The following is an 18039-nucleotide window of genomic DNA, read 5'->3' as shown; positions in this document are numbered from 1 at the left end:
GTATCAGTGTGGATAAACCTCGTTACAATTTGTTGAGTGAAATTAGTAAGCCAGTATGATTCCATTGGGTGGAGAAACCACAGATGATACCATTCAAAGACGATACACACAAAACAGAACAGTGGTTACATCTAAGTAGGTGAAGGAGATTATGGGTGTGGTCAAGGGAGATTGCTTTTAACTACAATCATTTATTTACTTTAATTAAAATATATTTATTTGTGATGTTTGTAATTACAATTAAATTTCAAAAATGTAAACACAGACACCCTTGGGAGGTGTGATACACAAAGTTAAAATAAAGAAGCAATGTTCTCCCGAGATGCGCCTGCGTCATTCCCCCGGTGTCCCTCTGCAAGTGAAGGGAAAAGGCCTCCGTTACCTTTTTGTTTTCCAGGTGACAGGTCCTGGGGCAAAGGTCATTTGGAAGTTGGGAGGAAGCCCGTTGTTTTCCAGACTAGTTTAGCAAAACCCCAACATGAAGGGTACCCACCACACCAGTAGACTCCTTTGCCAAGCAGAAGCAGATGGTAGAGGGAACTGTTTGGGTAATGTGTTTTTTTTAGGATCTGGAGGTAGGTCTGATACTGCAGAGCTGATTCTGGGATTATAAATGGCTTACCACACCTCAAGGCCAAGTTGATGCACTTGGGGAATGGAAATTCCATAGCTGGGCGCCAAGGACTTGACTTTCCCCAAACCCTAGCTTTCAACTCTTCAGCATACCAGCAACACATCCCTTTTCGAACCACTGATAACATTCCTGAGTGAGACTTGGAATTTGAAGAGCGCTGTATCAGGACTTGTGCTATAAGCACTTTCTTGTTTGATTTTTTCTTTTTTTTTTTTTTTTTGTAGATGGAGTTTCGCTCTTGTTACCCAGGCTGGAGTGCAATGGCGCGATCTCGGCTCATCGCAACCTCCGCCTCCTGGGTTCAGGCAATTCTCCTGCCTCAGCCTCCTGAGTAACTGGGATTACAGGCACGCGCCACCGTGCCCAGCTAATTTTTTTGTATTTTTAGTAGAGACAGGGTTTCACCATGTTGACCAGGATGGTTTCGATCTGTTGACCTTGTGATTCACCCGCCTCGGCCTCCCAAAGTGCTGGGATTACATCTTGTTTGATTTTTACTTGACCTTCAAGAAATTTTTTTTTCCTTTTATCTAATCCTAAAAGAAAGAAAACAAGACTTGGGGTTTTTCCCTTTTACCTCCTCCCTGCAGCCTCCTATGCATGCAAAGAAGCATAGAACAACTTTTCTCTCTATGAGGGGAAATTTGATGCCTAGTGGGAATATCTCTAGATCAGAGGCTTCTGAGCAGACAGGCAGAGGGAGATTGGACTCCGCAGACACCGTTTCTTTGTAGTCCCAGGTCTCTGATGCTGGTGATTAAATAGTCTCTTTCCTGGCTGGGAGGTATATGAATTCATTTTAAATGTGTTTTAGTATCCATTCTCTGGTTAATAACAATTGAAATTCATATAAAGAGATAATTTGTTATTTATTTATTTTAAGACATGGGGTCTCGCTCTGTCACCCACGCTGGAGTGCAGTGGCACCATCATGGCTCACTGCAGCCTTGAACTCCTGGGCTCTAGTGAGCCACCTACCTCAGCCTCCTGAGTAGCTGGGACTACAGGCACACGCCAGCATGCCTGGCTACTTTTTAATTTTTTTTTTTTTTTTGAGATGCAGCCTGTTGCCCCGGCTGGAGTACAGTGGCATGATCTCAGCTCACTGCAGCCTCCACCTCTCAGATTCAAGCAATTCTCCTGCCTCAGCCTCCCAAGTAGCTGGGACTATAGGTGTGCCCACCAAGCCCAGCTAATTTTTTGTATTTTAGTAGAAACGAGGTTTCACCATATTGCCCAGGCTGGTCTCGAACTCCTGAGCTCAGGCAATCTGCCTGCCTCGGCCTCACAAAGTGCTGGCATTACAGGCGTGAGACACTGAGCCCGGCCAATTTTTAAATTTTTTGTAGAGCTAAGTCTCTCTCAGTTGCTTAGGCTGGTTTCGAACTCCCAGGCTCAAGTGATCCTCCTGCCTCAGACTCCCACAGCACTGGGATTATGGGCATGGGCCACTGCACCCGGTCAAAAGATGTTTAAATAGGAAGAGAATTAGAGAGTATTTAGGTGCCTATTGAAGTGTTTTGTTTTGTTTTTGAGATGGAGTCTGTCGCCCAGACTGGAGTGCAGTGGTGTGATCTCGACTCACTGCAACCTCCACCTTCCGAGTTCAAGTGATTCTTCTGCCTCAGCCTCCTGAATAGCTGGGACTGCAGGCCCGTACCACCACACCTGGCTTATTTTTGTATTTTTAGTAGAGACAGAGTTTTACCATGTTGGCCAGGCTGGTTTCAAACTCCTGACTTCAGGTGATCCACCCACCTTGGCCCCCCAAAGTGTTGGGATTACAGGTGTGAGCCACCTCACCCGGCCTATTGCAGTGTTTTAATCTCATTGTCCTTTTTATTCCTCCAGTGACCTTCCCTTGATATCATCAGCCTTAGCTTTGGGAGTTTAAGGATGATGGCACCCAAATGGGTCAGCCACTCACCCAAGGTGACAGAGCCAACAGGGGACCAAGACAGGATTTGAAGCTAGCTCTTTCTGAGCCAAAAGCTGGTATGCTTACCCCTGCTCCCAGCTGCCAGATCACCAGTCACAGCTGCAAGCCAGACTGCCTCGAAATTGCACAAGGTTGCTGCTTGAAGTATGGCCTTTTGGATGATGTCCCCGCCTGCTGAGAAATTACGTAGAATGATTACAAAACAGTAAAAATTGCTATAGACTCCTGCACCAGACTGGAACTCAGCAGGCCCAGCCTTGCCCAGGCCCAGCCCTGGGTGTGACCTCAAAGGGCTGGGAAGGAACTTGAGCCTTTTCTGGTTATTCTCTCACCCTCGGCCAGGATGCCAGCTCATATGCAGAAGCACCCAGGTGAACATCTCCGGCTTCTCAAGGTGTGTTATGCACGAATGCAGGATAAGAGAGTGGACCCAAACCCTGGCCTGCCTTCCTCTCCCTCTTGTGGTCACCAGCACCCCCTCTTCTTCCCCAGAAGTCCCCAGCCAGGCCAGCAGCCCACTCTCTCCCAGCTTCTAAAGGCAGCACATCACTCCTCTGTCCTGCTGTACATACCTGCAGGGAAAAACAAACACAGGCAATGCACCGGCTTTATCAGTTAAGGTCTGCTGTGCTCTATAAGGATAGGTAACTGTCCCTTGGGTTGGGGTCTTTGTTACTGCTTGTGGGGTTTTCTGGGACTGATGCAGCTGTGCTGGGTGTTTGATGTAAGAACCATTGTCTCACCAACTTTGTGCCTTGGCAACCTGGTGTCCTGTCTGAACCTCTGGTCGCACGGAATCACAGCCATGTGGCTCTCCCACCACTTTCCCAGGTGTCCACACACTTCCTGGGCAGCTGCGCGGGGCTGTAGTGAGCAGCACTCACTCGTCAGCTTTGCAGATGTTCAGGCACCCCCTCCCCCAGCTTGCAGGAATTCTGCACAGGTACAAGGATGTGTTGAAGGCTGGGGTTGTGTAAGTGGATCTGGAGAAACTTCATTCAGTAGCACCAGTTTTTTGTGTTTTTATTGGTTGTTGTTTTGTGTTTTTGTGGGGTTTTTTTTTTTTTTTTTGAGAAAGAGTCTCACTCTGTCACCCAGGCTGGAGTGCAGTGGCGCAACCTCAGCTCACTGCAACCTCCGCCTCCCAGGTTCAAGTGATTCTCCTGCCTCAGCCTCCCAAGTAACCGGTATTATAGATGCATGCCACCACACCCAGCTCATTTTTGTATTTTTAGTAGTGATGTGGTTTTATCATGTTGGCCAGGCTGGTCTCGAACTCCTGACCTCAAGTGAACAGCCCGGCTTCAGCCTCCTGAAGTGCTGAGATTACAGGCATGAGCCACTGCACTTGGCCTGTAGCACCATCTGCTATTGGCTTTGACATGGGAAAGCTGACATTAAAACTGGCCTCCTACCCAAAAGGGTAACAAGTTATCTCTGCCCTCGAAGAAGGAAATTTTGAAGAACCAAGTATAAAGGATGAGATCAAAAGTCTGTAAGAATAAGAAACAAACAAATATATCAACACAAATTTGTCCAAAAACAATTTCAAACAACGCCCAAGATCCCATCCGTGGGACAAAATCCAATCCTCAGAGAGGAGCGAGTGTTTTGTGATGCTAACTGCTGCTGGCAGAGGGCCCAGTGGGTATAGAGACATGATTCTGAGAGGCAGGACTGGCCCTGAAACACTAAACTCTGGTCCATTTGTGAGATTAAATCCCTCTGTTCTGTGGGACGGGTGAGTCAGTACTGAACGGAAGGGGAGGGAAAAGCTGGCAGGGGGTGGGGTGGGGAAGTGGGGGACTGAAAAAAAGTCCCCACATCCAGCAGAGAAGGGTCCACAGCAATCCAGCCAAGTGCCACCTCTGTGCTTGTCCACCTTCACGCCTTGGGACCACAGCAACTTCCTCTGCACTAGAGATAGGTGGTGTGGCGTGACTGGTGACTTGGCACGTGAGTGCTGCTGAGTGACAGCCACAGATCTTAGCTTCTTGTGTTTGGCCAGATGTAGAGAAGGAAGCAAGGAGGAAACTTGGAGGTCTGGAGATGCAGCCAACAGCAGCGGCAGGAGCAGTATCCAGATGAAAACAGCCTGGCTGAAGGGAATCCACTGGTGCCCATTCCAATGGGAATCAAGGCCATTTGCGGTTGTTAATGCTCGAATCAATATGGTGGTTGTGAAGGTGACCCAAGTGTGGAGAGGGAGATGTGCCCAGTGACGGGGCTTCCTGCTGGGGTGGGAGTCCTCTCTTTGAGGTTGCCAGAGGCTGTGGCTGGCCCTCCCTCACAGGGCCCACTGCTTCTGGGGGTTGTGCGGCTCTCCTGTCTGGGGCCACAGCCATGGTCCAGAATGAAACAGGGCCTAGTCGCAGTGGTGGGGCTTCAGCAGAGATGCCCAAACTCTCCTGAACCCCTTCTTTGCTTCCACCTTTTTAGTCCCTTCACTTCCTCCATTTTCATACACACCACCCTTTCTTTTTCTTGTTTTCTTAAAATTTTGATGACAAAGTACTTTAAGCCTTCAGAAAATCACACACGATACTAAAATACCTATCACTCAGCACTGTCAAACGTCATCGTTTTGCCATTTCATTTTAAGAAATAAAATCTTGCCAGGCACAGTGACGCCTGCCTAAAGTCCCAGAGCTTTGGGAGACCAAGGTGGCAGGATTGCTTGAGGCCAGGAGTTCAAGACCAGCCTGCTCAACATAGTGAGAAACTGCCTCTGCAAAATAAATACATAAATAAAATCTCACATGTGGCTGAGCCCCTTGACCTGTGAACGCTTTCATCCGTTTCTCCTGCCTAGAGGTAACCACTACCCTGCATTAGGATTATAACCCCTTACTAGCCTTTGTTTCCATGTGTGTGTCCATAAACATATACTACAGTTTTGCATGCTTTTAAAATTTTAATAATATAACATGTAACAATATTTTATTAAAAAAATTTTTTTGTATAGAGATAGGGTCTCACTGTGCTGTCCCAGCTGTCCAGGCTCCTGGTCTCAAGCAATTCTCCCACCTTGGCCTCCCAAAATGCTGGGATTACAGGCATGAACTACCCAACCTGGCCTAATAATATATATATATATTTATATATATATATATATATTTTTTTTTTTTTGAGACGGAGTTTCGCTCTTGTTACCCAGGTTGGAGTGCAATGGCGCGATCTTGGCTCACCACAACCTCTGCCTCCTGGGTTCAGGCAATTCTCCTGCCTCAGCCTCCTGAGTAGCTGGGATTACAGGCACGCACCACTGTGCCCAGCTAATTTTTTGTATTTTTAGTAGAGATGGGGTTTCACCATGTTGACCAGGATGGTCTCGATCTCTTGACCTCGTGATACACCCGCCTCGGCCTCCCAAAGTGCTGGGATTACAGGCATGAGCCACCGCGCCCGGCCCCCAATAATATATTTTTAGACCTAACATAGAAAAAGTAGTATCCTTTCAACACGTTATCAATATAAATATAATTGAGATACATTTTTATTTGTTAATCTGTTATGTCATAGTTGTACATATTTTGAGGTGTACAGAATATTTTGATATATGTATGCAATATGTAATGATCAAATCAGGGTAACTGGGATATCCATTTATGTATCTTTTTCTTTGTGTTGGGAAGATTTGCATGGTTTTAAACTTCATATACTGAACATAATACTTCTTGATTTGCCTTTTTTCTTACTGTCAAAAAAAGCTTTTTGAGGTTTTATGTTTAGACATGTGTTCATACCTACAGTTCTGGTTCATTAATTTTTAACTGCCATGTAGAATTTTATACCTCAACTAATTTATCCATTCTCCTATTAATGGACACTTACATGCTCTCACGAATAATGGTGCAACAAATATTCTTGCAAAAGCATCTTGGTGCCCACGTGCAAGTTTAGCTTCTAGAGTACACATACAGGTTCGTGTATCTTTAACCCAACAGGACGTTGCCAAACTGCTTTCCAAAGTGGCTCTGGGGAATATTCCTCCAGCAGTGTAAGAGGTACTATGGTTTGAATGTCCCCTCTGAAACTCAAGTTGAAATTTAACTGCCATTGTAATGCTATTAAAAGGTGAGACTTAAGAGATCATTAGGTCATGAGGGCTCTGCCCTCACAAATGAATTAATGCCATTATCTTGGTAATGGGTTACTTTTCGAGGGCATGGCTTCCTGACAAAAAGAATGAGCGTGGCCGATTTCCTCTCCCTGTCTCCGCTCACTTCTGCCTTCCACCATGGGATGACCCTTACCAGATGCTAGAGTCATGTTCTTGGACTTCCCAGCTTCCAGAACCATGAGCCAAATAAACTTCTGTCCTTAATAAATTACCCAGTCTGTAGTATTCTGTTATAGCAACAGAAAACAGAGTAAGACAAAGGGGATCCTGTTTTCCCACATCCTAGAATATTTGGCATTGTCAGATTTTTAAAAAAACTTTGTCGCAGAGATGTGTATAAAATAGGATCTCCTAATCATTTTCTCTCTCAAGGCCCCAGTGCTTCTGGAAGCTCCCCCTGCCGTCCTTACTGCAGTCACAGGCACTGATCAAGCATAAAGCGCTTGGCTGGCTTTCGTTCTTCTGGCTTCTAAGTCATGGGAGTGTCCAGAGCTATCTGCTGGGCCTCGTTCTCCATCGACCTCTCTCCTTAGGTAATCTCTCCCTGACACCGTGTTTTAGAATGCCAACCACACATGCCAGTGACTTCAGATGTAGAAAAATCTCCATCCAGAGTGTCAGAAGCTACTTCACAGATTTATTTGATGGCTGATAAGTAACTGAAATATCATTTAATCTGCCCAAAGTTCAACGTGGTTTCCCCCTCAGGTCTAATTCCTCCCCATTCCTCCCATCTCAGTCAAGGGCAACGCCATTTCTTAATTGCTCAAACCAAATACTTGGGAGCCATCCCTGATTATTCTCTTTCCACCACCCCCACATTCAATCCATCAAGTTATGTCAATTTCTATGTCAAATTGTACCGAAATTCCCCTGCTTCTTTCTATTTCCACCGCTACCATCTCGGTCCTAGCTACATCTCTTGCCTAGACCACTGTAGTTGCTCCTAACTGGTCTTCCTGTTTCTCATCTCGCCCTTTCCAACTACCTCAGTGCCTAAGTGATCTGTTTAGACCGTAAAACAGATGTAAAATGCCATTCCCCTACCTAAGGCCTTCCAATAGGTCTTATCACAGAACACTCAAGTTGGGGAATACCAACAACTAGAAGGTTGGCAAGACCTGGTCCCTGCCTGCTTCTGCTTCCGCACACCTTCCTGGCCTTCAGAACTTTTCTTTCCATGTGGAGGGCTCTTCCTTTGATCTTTTGATGGCATTCTTGTCATTCAAGGCTCTGTCAGTTACAAAAAGACCTGCGTTGACCCACCCGCCCTGGTCTGTGTGGCCTCTTCGTTGCTCCCACAGCATTACCTTCATCTGTCTTCATTCTGGAACTGCTCAGTGCTTGGTTCTGGGGTCTTTCTGCCCCACCAGAATCTCATCTCCACAAGAACTGAGATCTTCTCAGCCTCACTCCCCGTTTGTAGTGCCTGGCATGAAGCGGGAGCCCAAGAAAGTTTGTCAAAATAAAGGGTGAATAGATGAGGTCACATTTTGGAACAAGCTTTAAGTGCAAATGAAGCTTCCCTCCCAGATTCTGGGAGGGATAAAAGTTACTTAAGATAAGACAATGGCAGGGCATGGTGGCTCACGCCTGTAATCCAAGCACTTTGGAGGCCAAGGCGGGCGGATCACCTGAGGTCAGGAGTTCAAGACCAGCCTGACCAACGTGGTGAAACCCCGTCTTAAAAAAAAAAAAAAAGATAAGACAACATTTCTCTTTAGTGAGAACCATGGTTCTCAAACTTCTTAGCCTCAGGATCCCTTCATGCTCTTAAAAATTACTATTTTTTTTTTTTTTTGAGATGGAGTGTCACTGTGTTGCCCAGGCTGGAGTACAGTGGCATGGTCTCAGCTCACTGCAACCTCTGCCTCCTGGGTTCAAGTGATTCTCCTGAGTCAGACTCCAGAGTAACTGGGACTACAGGAGCATACCACCAAGCCCAGCTAATTTTTTTGTATTTTTGTAGAGATGGGGTTTCGCCATGTTGGCCAGGCTGGTCTCGAACTTGTAATCCGCCTGCCTTGGCCTCCCAAAGTGCCACTCTACACTTACAGCGCCTAGTATGTGCCAGAAAGATTCTGCTGAATAAGTGAATAGGAGGGTGCAAGATTTTAGACCGGCCTCAAGGGTCAGATGCAGGTGCATTAGTCAGCAGGGGTAGGGGGGATCTGAGATGGGGCCGCCTTTCCCCCTAGATGGCCCTGGGGCCCACTTTCCCTCCTGCCCACTCACCCCCAGCCTCACTCAGTCCTTTCTCTTCCCTTTCCCCAACAATCTTCTCTCCACAGCAGTGCAAAAAAAATAAAACAAGAAATCATTCTGATGTCTTCAGAAATCAATGTGTAAGCTGGTTATGTCTTTTAAATAAGCTCATTTCTGTAACCAAAATAATGATTGTATGAATTTCAATTCTTAAAAGGGGGTTCCCTTGGAGGGTTTCCCTTGCCAAATGAATACTGAGGCCTGGTTTTGCCAGGATGTATTTATTCTCGTCTATATTCATGTTGAGAAAGCTAACTGGGTGTTATATTATGTTCCTTTTTACATTACTGAAACCTAACAAACTGTGTGTCATATTCTTTTCCTTATTACAATACCGAAACCTAGGTTCTTCCCCTTTCTGAGGAGAAGCTACTCCCTCCCCCTTTATTTTTTCCTTTGGCTAGAGGAAATTCACAAAGCCAAGATTAAAAAAAAAAAAAACAGAAAAAGATGATCATCTTTGTTCCTATTGAAGAGCCTGAGCTCCCCAGGCGCTGTGGGCATGCCACGCCTCTCCACTTCCTGACGTCATACTGTTTTTGTCTTTGAATAGCTCATTGACACAATTGCCTCGGAGATCGGAGAACTGAAACAGGAGATGGTGCGGACAGATGTCAGCCTGGAAAATGGCCTGGAACCCGCTGAAACCCACAGGTGACCAGAGACACGGTTAGGTGATGGGTGTGCGAGAGGGATCGAGTGAACCCTGGCAGTGCCAAGGGCTGACTTGCAGTCACTCCTCAGAAGTGCAGCAGCTGGGAGTGTGGTGGCAGCGCTAGACGAATCCTCTGTAGGGGGTGGGAGTGGCCTAGGAGCTAGTTGTCAGCTTGTTTATTTTAATCACTTTGAAGGCACTTGAACTTTGTACTCTCTCGATTCCTCCTGGCACCAGAACCCGGAAACCTAAAATTGTCTGTGCCATATCCACCTACTCCCAATGATGGAAACAGTAACGCAGCGGGATCCAGCGTGTGCAAAGTAGAATTCAGTGTAGCCGTGTGAGTCTCCAGAAGGCTTACAGGGGAGCAGCTAAAGAGGATGGACTCATTTTGCATTCTCAGGTCAGAAAAAACCCCAGCAGTCTCCAAAGCCATTAACCTGAAAAAGCCATGCAGTGACTGGAAACTGGCTGCAGTTGTAAATTAGATATGAAGGGGAGACGGCGTGCTGTGCTGTTGAAGCCGATACCTGTGCACGTACACCACGCTGTCTGAATAGGTGGCAAGGGACTGGTCTGTATCTGGAGAAAGGGGGTGCAAAGTTCAGGGGGTCAGGGTGGTAGTGAGAAGTTGGAGATGACCTCTTCTAACTTTGATGCTAACAAGATAACAATATAATGGCTACAAAAACACAGACACTTGGTGCCTTGGAGGTCAGATTCATTATCAGCTTCTCCTTTCTCCCAGAAAGTGGGGCTGAGGCTGCCTGGAGCAGTGTAAGGCTGAGATTTATGGAGTGGATTTTGCTTGCAAGTCATGCAGCAGGCAGGCCAGCCAGACGGTTCTGGTTGTCCAGGCAAGTTTCAAACCAGCCCGACTAGTTCCCCGCCATACGCTGAGGGGTGAGAGCACCATCCCGGCGAGGCACTTTGCAGCTGGAAGGTGGTACTTTGACACCCGATGTCTCTTGGGGAACGGCACTCCCCCTTAAATCTCTGTGCCTTCCCTTCCCTTTCCTTCTCTACAAAACCATGGAGGTGAACCAGATGGTCCCCCTGCCCCTTGCAGCGCACCCAGCATTCTATGATTCCTCTTGACTTTCACGTGAAAGTCTTCAATTCGTTATTTTTTTCCGCATCGACTAGACAAATGCACAACAGTTTTCAGGTAGTGACTCTCTGCCTCATCTGCAGAGCAGCTTCAAACATCGTGGATCTTTAGCCAGGGGATTTTTCTTTGTCCCGTGCCTTGTTGAGCTAAAATTTAATTGGGAGTCCAGGTTGATAATAGCATAACGTGAGCTTTGGTAGCGCTGACTTCTCCCATAGCCAGGAAAGGCGGCTCTGTGAGGTCAACCCCAAGCTCTGCAGATGACAGACACCCAGACACAGAGTAGCGGAAACCTCTCCCCTGCGTATAAGCACGGGGGATTTTAGGGGCGTGAGAAGGACTGTCCGAACACGTGAGGGGCCATCGAGATCTTGTTTCCTGACTCCGTGGAGATTAGAGTGAGAGCCGGGAGCTTACTTAATCTTTACTACTTCCTTCCATCCTTTCCTTTTCAGATGTAAGAATAACTACAAGCAGTTCACAATAGCCTTTTCCCCCAGATGAATGTCACTCTGAATGCTATGTTGCTTAATTCATGAATTTATAAATTTGCAGAGGCATTTTACTTGGATTTTTTTTTTTAACAGAAAAGAAAGAGGAAAAAGCAAGGTGAGTTGTCTTTATTTAACAGTATAGGTCGTGTTGGCCACGGTCAACTATCCTAAGTCGTTTATAGTGACTAACTTACCGAATCTTCCTAAACGCTCCTAAGAAGGAAAGCTCGCTAGAGCCCGCATCTGACCGATGTGGAAACTGTGTGCTGTAGGGAAAAGCTACAGGATTTTGGCTTCTGCGCTGGAGTCTCTTGCTGATTTTTTAGAAGTAGTGATTTTGCTTTTAATTTCTCAATTTTGTTCAATGCAGCTGTCAGGAGGGCCCGTTTGGTTATTTTCAAAATCAAGGAAAAGCTAGCTGTGGCCACAATTCAGCCTGGCACAGAGCAGCAGCCAAAGGGCAGAGGAAGGAAGAGGAAAGCAGACAAGTAGTAGCAGAGTTGCTTTCAGCCAAACCCCTGCAGAGAGAAGCACGAGCACCCCCGGGCCCTTGGCTCTGCACGTCTGACGGCTGCAGGAACGCACCGCGGTCAGCTTCCTTTGCAGCTTCGTACTCTGTGAGTGTGAGCTGGGATAGGGAGTCAGCTACCCCACCACGGCCGCCGCGAATATGGTTCCTTGGTTGACGGAATACCAGATGAAGCACGAAACTAGTCCCCTAGGTTAGGATCACTACGACTCTAGCTGTGTTGGCGTTTGGCTGCTCTTTTGTGGTTAATACTGAGCTTACGTGGATCTTTAACTTTTTCTTGTGCCATGGACTCCTTCTCTGAGTAATATGTTAAATGCATAAAATAAGACATAGAGGATGTCATGGGGAAAACAATTATACTGAAATCCAGTGATCAGTGTTTCAGCGTGAGTTTCAGTGTGAGCTTTCAGGACATAGGTGCTTCTTTTTTACACATGACAGATAAGCGTGACACAATCTCTGTAACAGCTGTGACGATGGTGAAAACCTCCGTGCTTTCTACGGGTGACAAAGTCACAGGCCTTGAGGATTCTACTGTGGTTTGTTGCCTACAGTCAAAATGAAGGAAGTTCATTCAGAATGAGGCTAGGGAAAATGAAAATGTCCCCGTTTTCGGCCCGGAGGCAAGTACTCACCTCTCAGCCAGTCTCTTGTCAGCGCCGTCTGCATGGCCCGTCTGCCCTCCTTTTTGGGACTCTTGCTTGGCTTGGCTTCTGGGAGCCCACGCCTCCCTGGGACCCGCTCAGCGATCCTGCTGCTGCCCTCAGTGCTCTGGCTCGTTCTTCTTTATCTCCCTGAGCTCCAGCCCTGGAGAACCCAGAGATCACACTTTGAGCCTCTCCTTTTCTTTTTTGGTTTGTTTAGATTTTGTTTGTTTGTTTTGAGACAGTCTCACTCTGTCACCCAGGCTGGAGTCAGTGGCACAATCACGGCTCATTACAGCCTTGACCTAGGCTCAGCGATTTTCCCGCCTCAGCCTCCCAAGTCGCTGGGACCACAGGTGCCTGCCACCACCACAACCAGCTAATTTTTTTTTTTTTTTTTTTTTTTTTTGGTAGAGATGGGCATCTCTCTATGTTGCCCAGGTGGGTCTCAGACTCCTAGGCTCAAGTGATCCTCCCACCTCAACCTCCCAAAGTGCTGGGATTACATACAGCTGTGAGCCGCTGCACCGGCCCAGCCACTCCTTTTCACTCTTCACACCTCTTTTTCTCTTTCACTAACTTTGTACAAGGTACTTTAAAAAAATCTCTACCTCAGTGTTCTCATCATTAAAATGGGGATAATAACAGAGCTGCCTCATAGGGTTGTCAGGAAGATTAAATGAGTTAATAGCTGTCAAGGACTCAGCACAGTGCCTGACACATGGTAATAGACACACCATATGTAGTTTTAAAAGGAGGTCTTTGGAGTAATTTCTTAGGTAATCCTACCCAGTCTTGTGGCTCTGATACCATCTATATACATCAGTTATTCACAACTTATAATCCCTTGGCTGATCCTCTTTTTGAGTCCGGAGGTGTGTAATCAACTGCCCACTCAGGCAGGGCTCTGTCACAGGCGCACTCCTTCCTCGGTCTTCCCATCCCAGTCACCATGCCTCCAGCTTCTTGGGCCTTGCAGTCATCCATGATGTCTCTGTTCCTCTCATAACTGCCCCCTCCCATCCATCTCCAAATCCAGGCAGCTCTACCTTTTTTTTTCCTTTGAGACAGAGTCTCGCTCTGTTGCCCAGAGCTGGAGTGCAGTAGTGACGTGACCTCAGCTTCCTGCAACCTCTGCCTCCCCAGTTCAAGCGATTCTTGTGCTTCAGCCTCCTGACATAGCTGGGATTACAGGTGTGTGCCAAAATTCCTGGCTAATTTTTGTAATTTTAGTAGAGATGATGTTTCACCATGTTTGCCAGTCTGGTCTCAAACTCCTAGCCTCAAGTGATCCACCTGTCTCAGCCTCCCAAAGTACTGGGATTACAGGTGTGAGCCACCGCACCTGGCCTCTACCTTTAAATCGATCCAGGACGGTACCACCTCTCACTAGCACCACTGCAGTAGCCCCTGCCTGGTGCCTCTGCTTCCACTAGCTCCACTTTCTTCAGGCTATTAGCCAAGCAGCATAGTGAACATTTTAGTTAAGCTAAGTCCAAGACACGTGTTTCCTTTTTTCAAAGGTTTTTGATAATTTTGCATCTAAAACCAAAATTATTATTATTATTATTAAAGATGGAGCCTCCCTCTGTCACTGCAGTGGCGCAATCTCAGCTCACGGCAACCTCCGCCTCCCAGGTTCAAGCGATTCTCCTGCCTCAGCCTCCCGAATAGCTGGGATTACAGGCATGCGCCACCACGCCCGGCTAATTTTGTATTTTGAGTAGAGATAGGGTTTCACCATGTTGGCCAGGCTGGTCTCGGACTCCTGACCTCAGGTGATCTACCCACCTCGGCTTCCCAAAGTGCTGGGATTATAGGTGTGAGCCACCGTGCCTGACCTAAAACCAAAATTATTACCATGGCCTTCAAGACCCTACCAGATCTGACACCACCGCTATCTCTTCTCTAGCAGGCTCTCCCCACCACTCAGCTCCCGTCCCACTGACCTCCTTACCAACGTGGCTCGTGCCTCCAGGTCTTTGTACCTGCTGTTCCTTCTGCCTGGAACATCTTTCCCTGGGGAAGCATTCACCCTTCAGCCCTCCCTTTCTTCTGCCTCCTCACCTGGCTTTATGTTTCTTCACTCACTTGCTTATCTGTGCTTTTTTTTTTTTTTTAAGATGGGGTTTAACCATGATGGCCAGACTGGTCTTGAACTCCTGACCTCAGGTGATCCACCCACCTCGGCCTCCCAAAGTGCTAGGATTACGGGCATGAGCCATCGCACTCGGCTTTCTTTTTTTAAAAAAAACAGAGTCTTGCTATATCACCCAGGCTGGAAGGCAGTAGTGGTGGCATGATATCAGCTCACTGCAACCTCCAACTCACCGGTTCGAGCAATTCTTATGCCTCAGTCTCCTGAGTAGCTAGGATTACAGGCATATGCCACCACATCCGGCTAGTTTTTGGTATTTTAACAGAGACATTTCACCGTGTTGTCCTGGCTACTCCTGAGCTGAAGCAAGCTGCCCACCTCAACCACCCAAAGAGTTAGGATCACAGGCGTACGCCACCACACCTGGCCTGTCTGCATTTTCTGCCTCCCACCTCTAGAAGGTAGCTCTGTGAGAGCAGGCGTTGGGTCTGTCCTTCACCCTGGGATTGCAGGCCAGAGACAATATCTGGCATAGAGAATGCACTCGCTAAGTATTTGTTGAATGGATAAAGGAATGGTGCCAAGCCCCTCAGTGATTCTAAAGTATTCGTGCATCAGAGACCTCTTGCAGGGAGCCACCAACCAGTGCATTACAAAATAAAATGTTGAAAATATGTGACAGGCCCTAGGCTTCCTCCCTAGCAAAGAAACAGGGCAGAGGCCCTTCCCCCAGTCACCATTCGTGCCTCCTCCACCAGTTCTACCATGAGCTATTTTAATATTTGGCCATTAGAGTGGGAGCTGATTAAATCTCCCTCCGTGCCTCTGCTACCAAACAGAAGCCGGTAAGCCAGGGGCGAGACTGAGGGCTTCTTGCTCCTGATCTCTGCTCTCTCCCAAGGCGGTTTCCTGCTTCCTCTCTTCCCACTGCATACCTCCGAAGACTGGAGAGTACAGGAACATAAGGCGTTTCACTCCCCTCTCCCTCCCGCCTGATTCTACAGTCTATTTCCATTTAGGGGAAGCGGGTCTCTTTTGGGTAGGCCCACCAGGCCAGGGGTAGTTTCCACCCTCATCATCATGTGAACCCATCCCCTCTGGGCTGAGACAAGTCTGTAACGATCACTTTGTTAGGCCGAGCACCGTGGCTCACGCCTGTAATCTCAGCACTTTGGGAGGGTGAGGCGGGCTGGTCACGAGGTCAGGAGATTGAGACCATTCTGGCTAACATGGTGAAACCCTGTTTCTACTCAAAATACAAAAAATTAGCCAGGGTTTGGTGGCATGCACCTGTAGTCCCAGCTACTCTGGAGGCTGAGGCAGGAGAATCACTTGAACCTGGGAGGCGGAGGTTGCAGTGAGCAGAGATCGCGCCATTGCACTCCAGCCTGGTGACACAGCAAGATGCCATCTCAAAAGAAAGATCACTTTGTCCTCAGACAGAACAGAGGGATCCACAGAACAACCTCTCGAGCTATTGTCTGGGCTCAGGCTGCCTGTGCAGGATCCCTGGGATCCTGGCTGGAGCAGGTCAATGAGGGTGGTGGCTTCCTTGTCCCTTCCTCCACTCTCCTGTAGCCGTCACTCCTGCTGCCACCTCGCTGTGCCCCCTAGCACAGGTTGATCGCTGCGGGTTGCCTGTGGTCCCGTGTCTTCACTCCTCCTGCCCCACCACAAAACCAGACATGACACAGGAAATTCAAAATTCCTTGGCCAGCTCTTCTCAATGCTACAATGTAGCAGCTGGTCATCACCTTTGGCCTCTTCTGGGAAGCTCTGAGCTTCCCAGTGGCTGTGTGACAGCATTGACATCAAAACCGCAGGAACCCCAGATGGCTCCTCCTTTGTACAAGTGTTTGCTTCTTCACTTGCCCAGAGGTGAGACCCAAAGATGAGAAGGGAAGGATGGTGGCCGCAGCCTGGGGAAAGGATGCCCAGAGTTCCACTTCCTTAAGTCTCAAGGGGACAGTTGTGGCCACATTGGGGCTCTGTGCCCGTTTGAACCAGAGCCACCCTTACTTAGTGCTGCTTTTTAAATAATTTTCCACTGAAGTACAACATAACTTAGCAAAATTGCACAAATAAGTATACAGTAGATGAATGTCCACAGCGTAAACACATCACACCTCGATGGCTTTGCTCATAGACCTGTTAACGAACGGCCACAGGGCAGGCTGTGTAGCAGCAACAGGTTTATGGTGAGATGTTTTCCAGCCATGTCACTGAGGATTCTCTGCTATGATTACTTTGATCAATTTACCTCCAACCCCCTAGAATATTTCCGTATTTCAACTCAACCAGGGGTGTCCTGAACATGCTTTCAATGAATTCTATGAGAGTTGACCAACACTTTGCTACTATTACCAATGTAGCAACAATGAAACTCAAAGAAAATATTTAAGTCGGGCCAGGTGGCTCATGCCTGTAATCCCAGCACTGTGGGAGGCCAAAGAGGGTGGATCATGAGGTCAGGAGTTTGAGACCAGCCTGGCCAACATGGCAAAACTCCATCTCTACTAAAAACATAAAAATTAGCTGGACGTGGTGGCACGCACCTGGAATCCCAGCTACTCAGAAGGCTGAGGGAGAAGAATTGCTTGAACCCAGGAGGCAGAGGTTGCAGTGAGTGGAGGTTGCAGCGAGCCCAGATCGCGCCACTGCACTCCAACTTGAGTGACAGAGCAAGACTCTGTCTCAGAAAAATAATTTAAAAAAAGAAGAAAAAAGAAAGTTTTTATTCAGTGGATCCTATTTACCAAAACACCAAGACAGTGGGGCCTGAAGATTTATACAACCTAAGGAAGGAAAAAATTGTAAACAAGTGAGTATCATGTAATGAAACGGGACGTAGTAGAAGAATATGCCAGATGAACAGAGGAGGACACCAGATGTCCGGAGAACCTCAGGTAGGAAGCGAGTAACTCTAGGTCAGAGGTACCGCAGTTTCATTAATGAATGAGTACGAAGTGTAAGAATGGCTTCCAGACCAAAAATGGCCTAAAGAGCTGTTCGGTCTGTCTTGGTTGGTGATATCTGTGATCTTTGGGAAGGTGTTTAAAAGGGACATTTAAGATTTTTTTTTTTTGATAACCAAAAGTAAAACATGTACCAGGGTGGAAAAAGCACAATGCAGAAAATAAAAATAAACAACACCCTGACCCCCACCCCGCCCCCACTCCGAGACAGAACCATCTTGGATTGTTGGGTTGGCTGATTGAATTCTTTGCTTTGATGTGTACCCCTCCAATGTTTTTGCATTACAATCCATTTAAACGGCAGATCATGTGTGATTTTTCACTGACTTACAAGCATGTTTTTGATCATCCTGGAAGTGCAGTTTCCTAGAAATTGATTCTGTTTTTGTTGACGGGTAGCACCTTCCAGTGCAGGGGCTGGCTTATCTGTCTATAGTAAACCTCGGTCACACAGTGTCACCAGTAGCATACCCTAGAGTTGGGCCTATTTTGTGCCGTGTAGGCTTTCCATTGCTGCTATATTGGCAGTTGGTTCTGCCATAAAATATCTGTTCAGTTAGAATTCA

At 47.3% G+C, this 18039-nt stretch overlaps 1 protein-coding gene across 13 annotated transcripts in view; it reads left to right on the top strand.

Moving 5' to 3' along the window:
• The window catches only part of RIN2 (Ras and Rab interactor 2), a 236084-nt gene that overhangs the window by 157242 nt on the left and 60803 nt on the right, over nt 1-18039 (top strand). For 11 of the 13 annotated variants that reach the window (XM_064375666.1, XM_021673564.2, XM_064375585.1 and 8 more), the window contains one exon: nt 9515-9615. In XM_064375666.1, coding sequence (XP_064231736.1) covers nt 9515-9615 — 101 coding nt within the window. Of the gene's footprint in view, nt 1-2485; nt 2968-9514; nt 9616-9853; nt 10023-18039 lie in introns of those variants that run through there. The other 2 variants (XM_064375865.1, XM_012463459.3) reach the window with 2 other exon arrangements.

The sequence above is a fragment of the Aotus nancymaae genome, unplaced genomic scaffold (genome assembly GCF_030222135.1).
Source record: "Aotus nancymaae isolate 86718 unplaced genomic scaffold, 86718_ANA_hifiasm-v0.15.2.pri h1tg000001l, whole genome shotgun sequence".
Taxonomy (NCBI): Eukaryota; Metazoa; Chordata; class Mammalia; order Primates; family Aotidae; genus Aotus; species Aotus nancymaae.
This window is presented reverse-complemented; position numbering and strand designations above follow the sequence as displayed.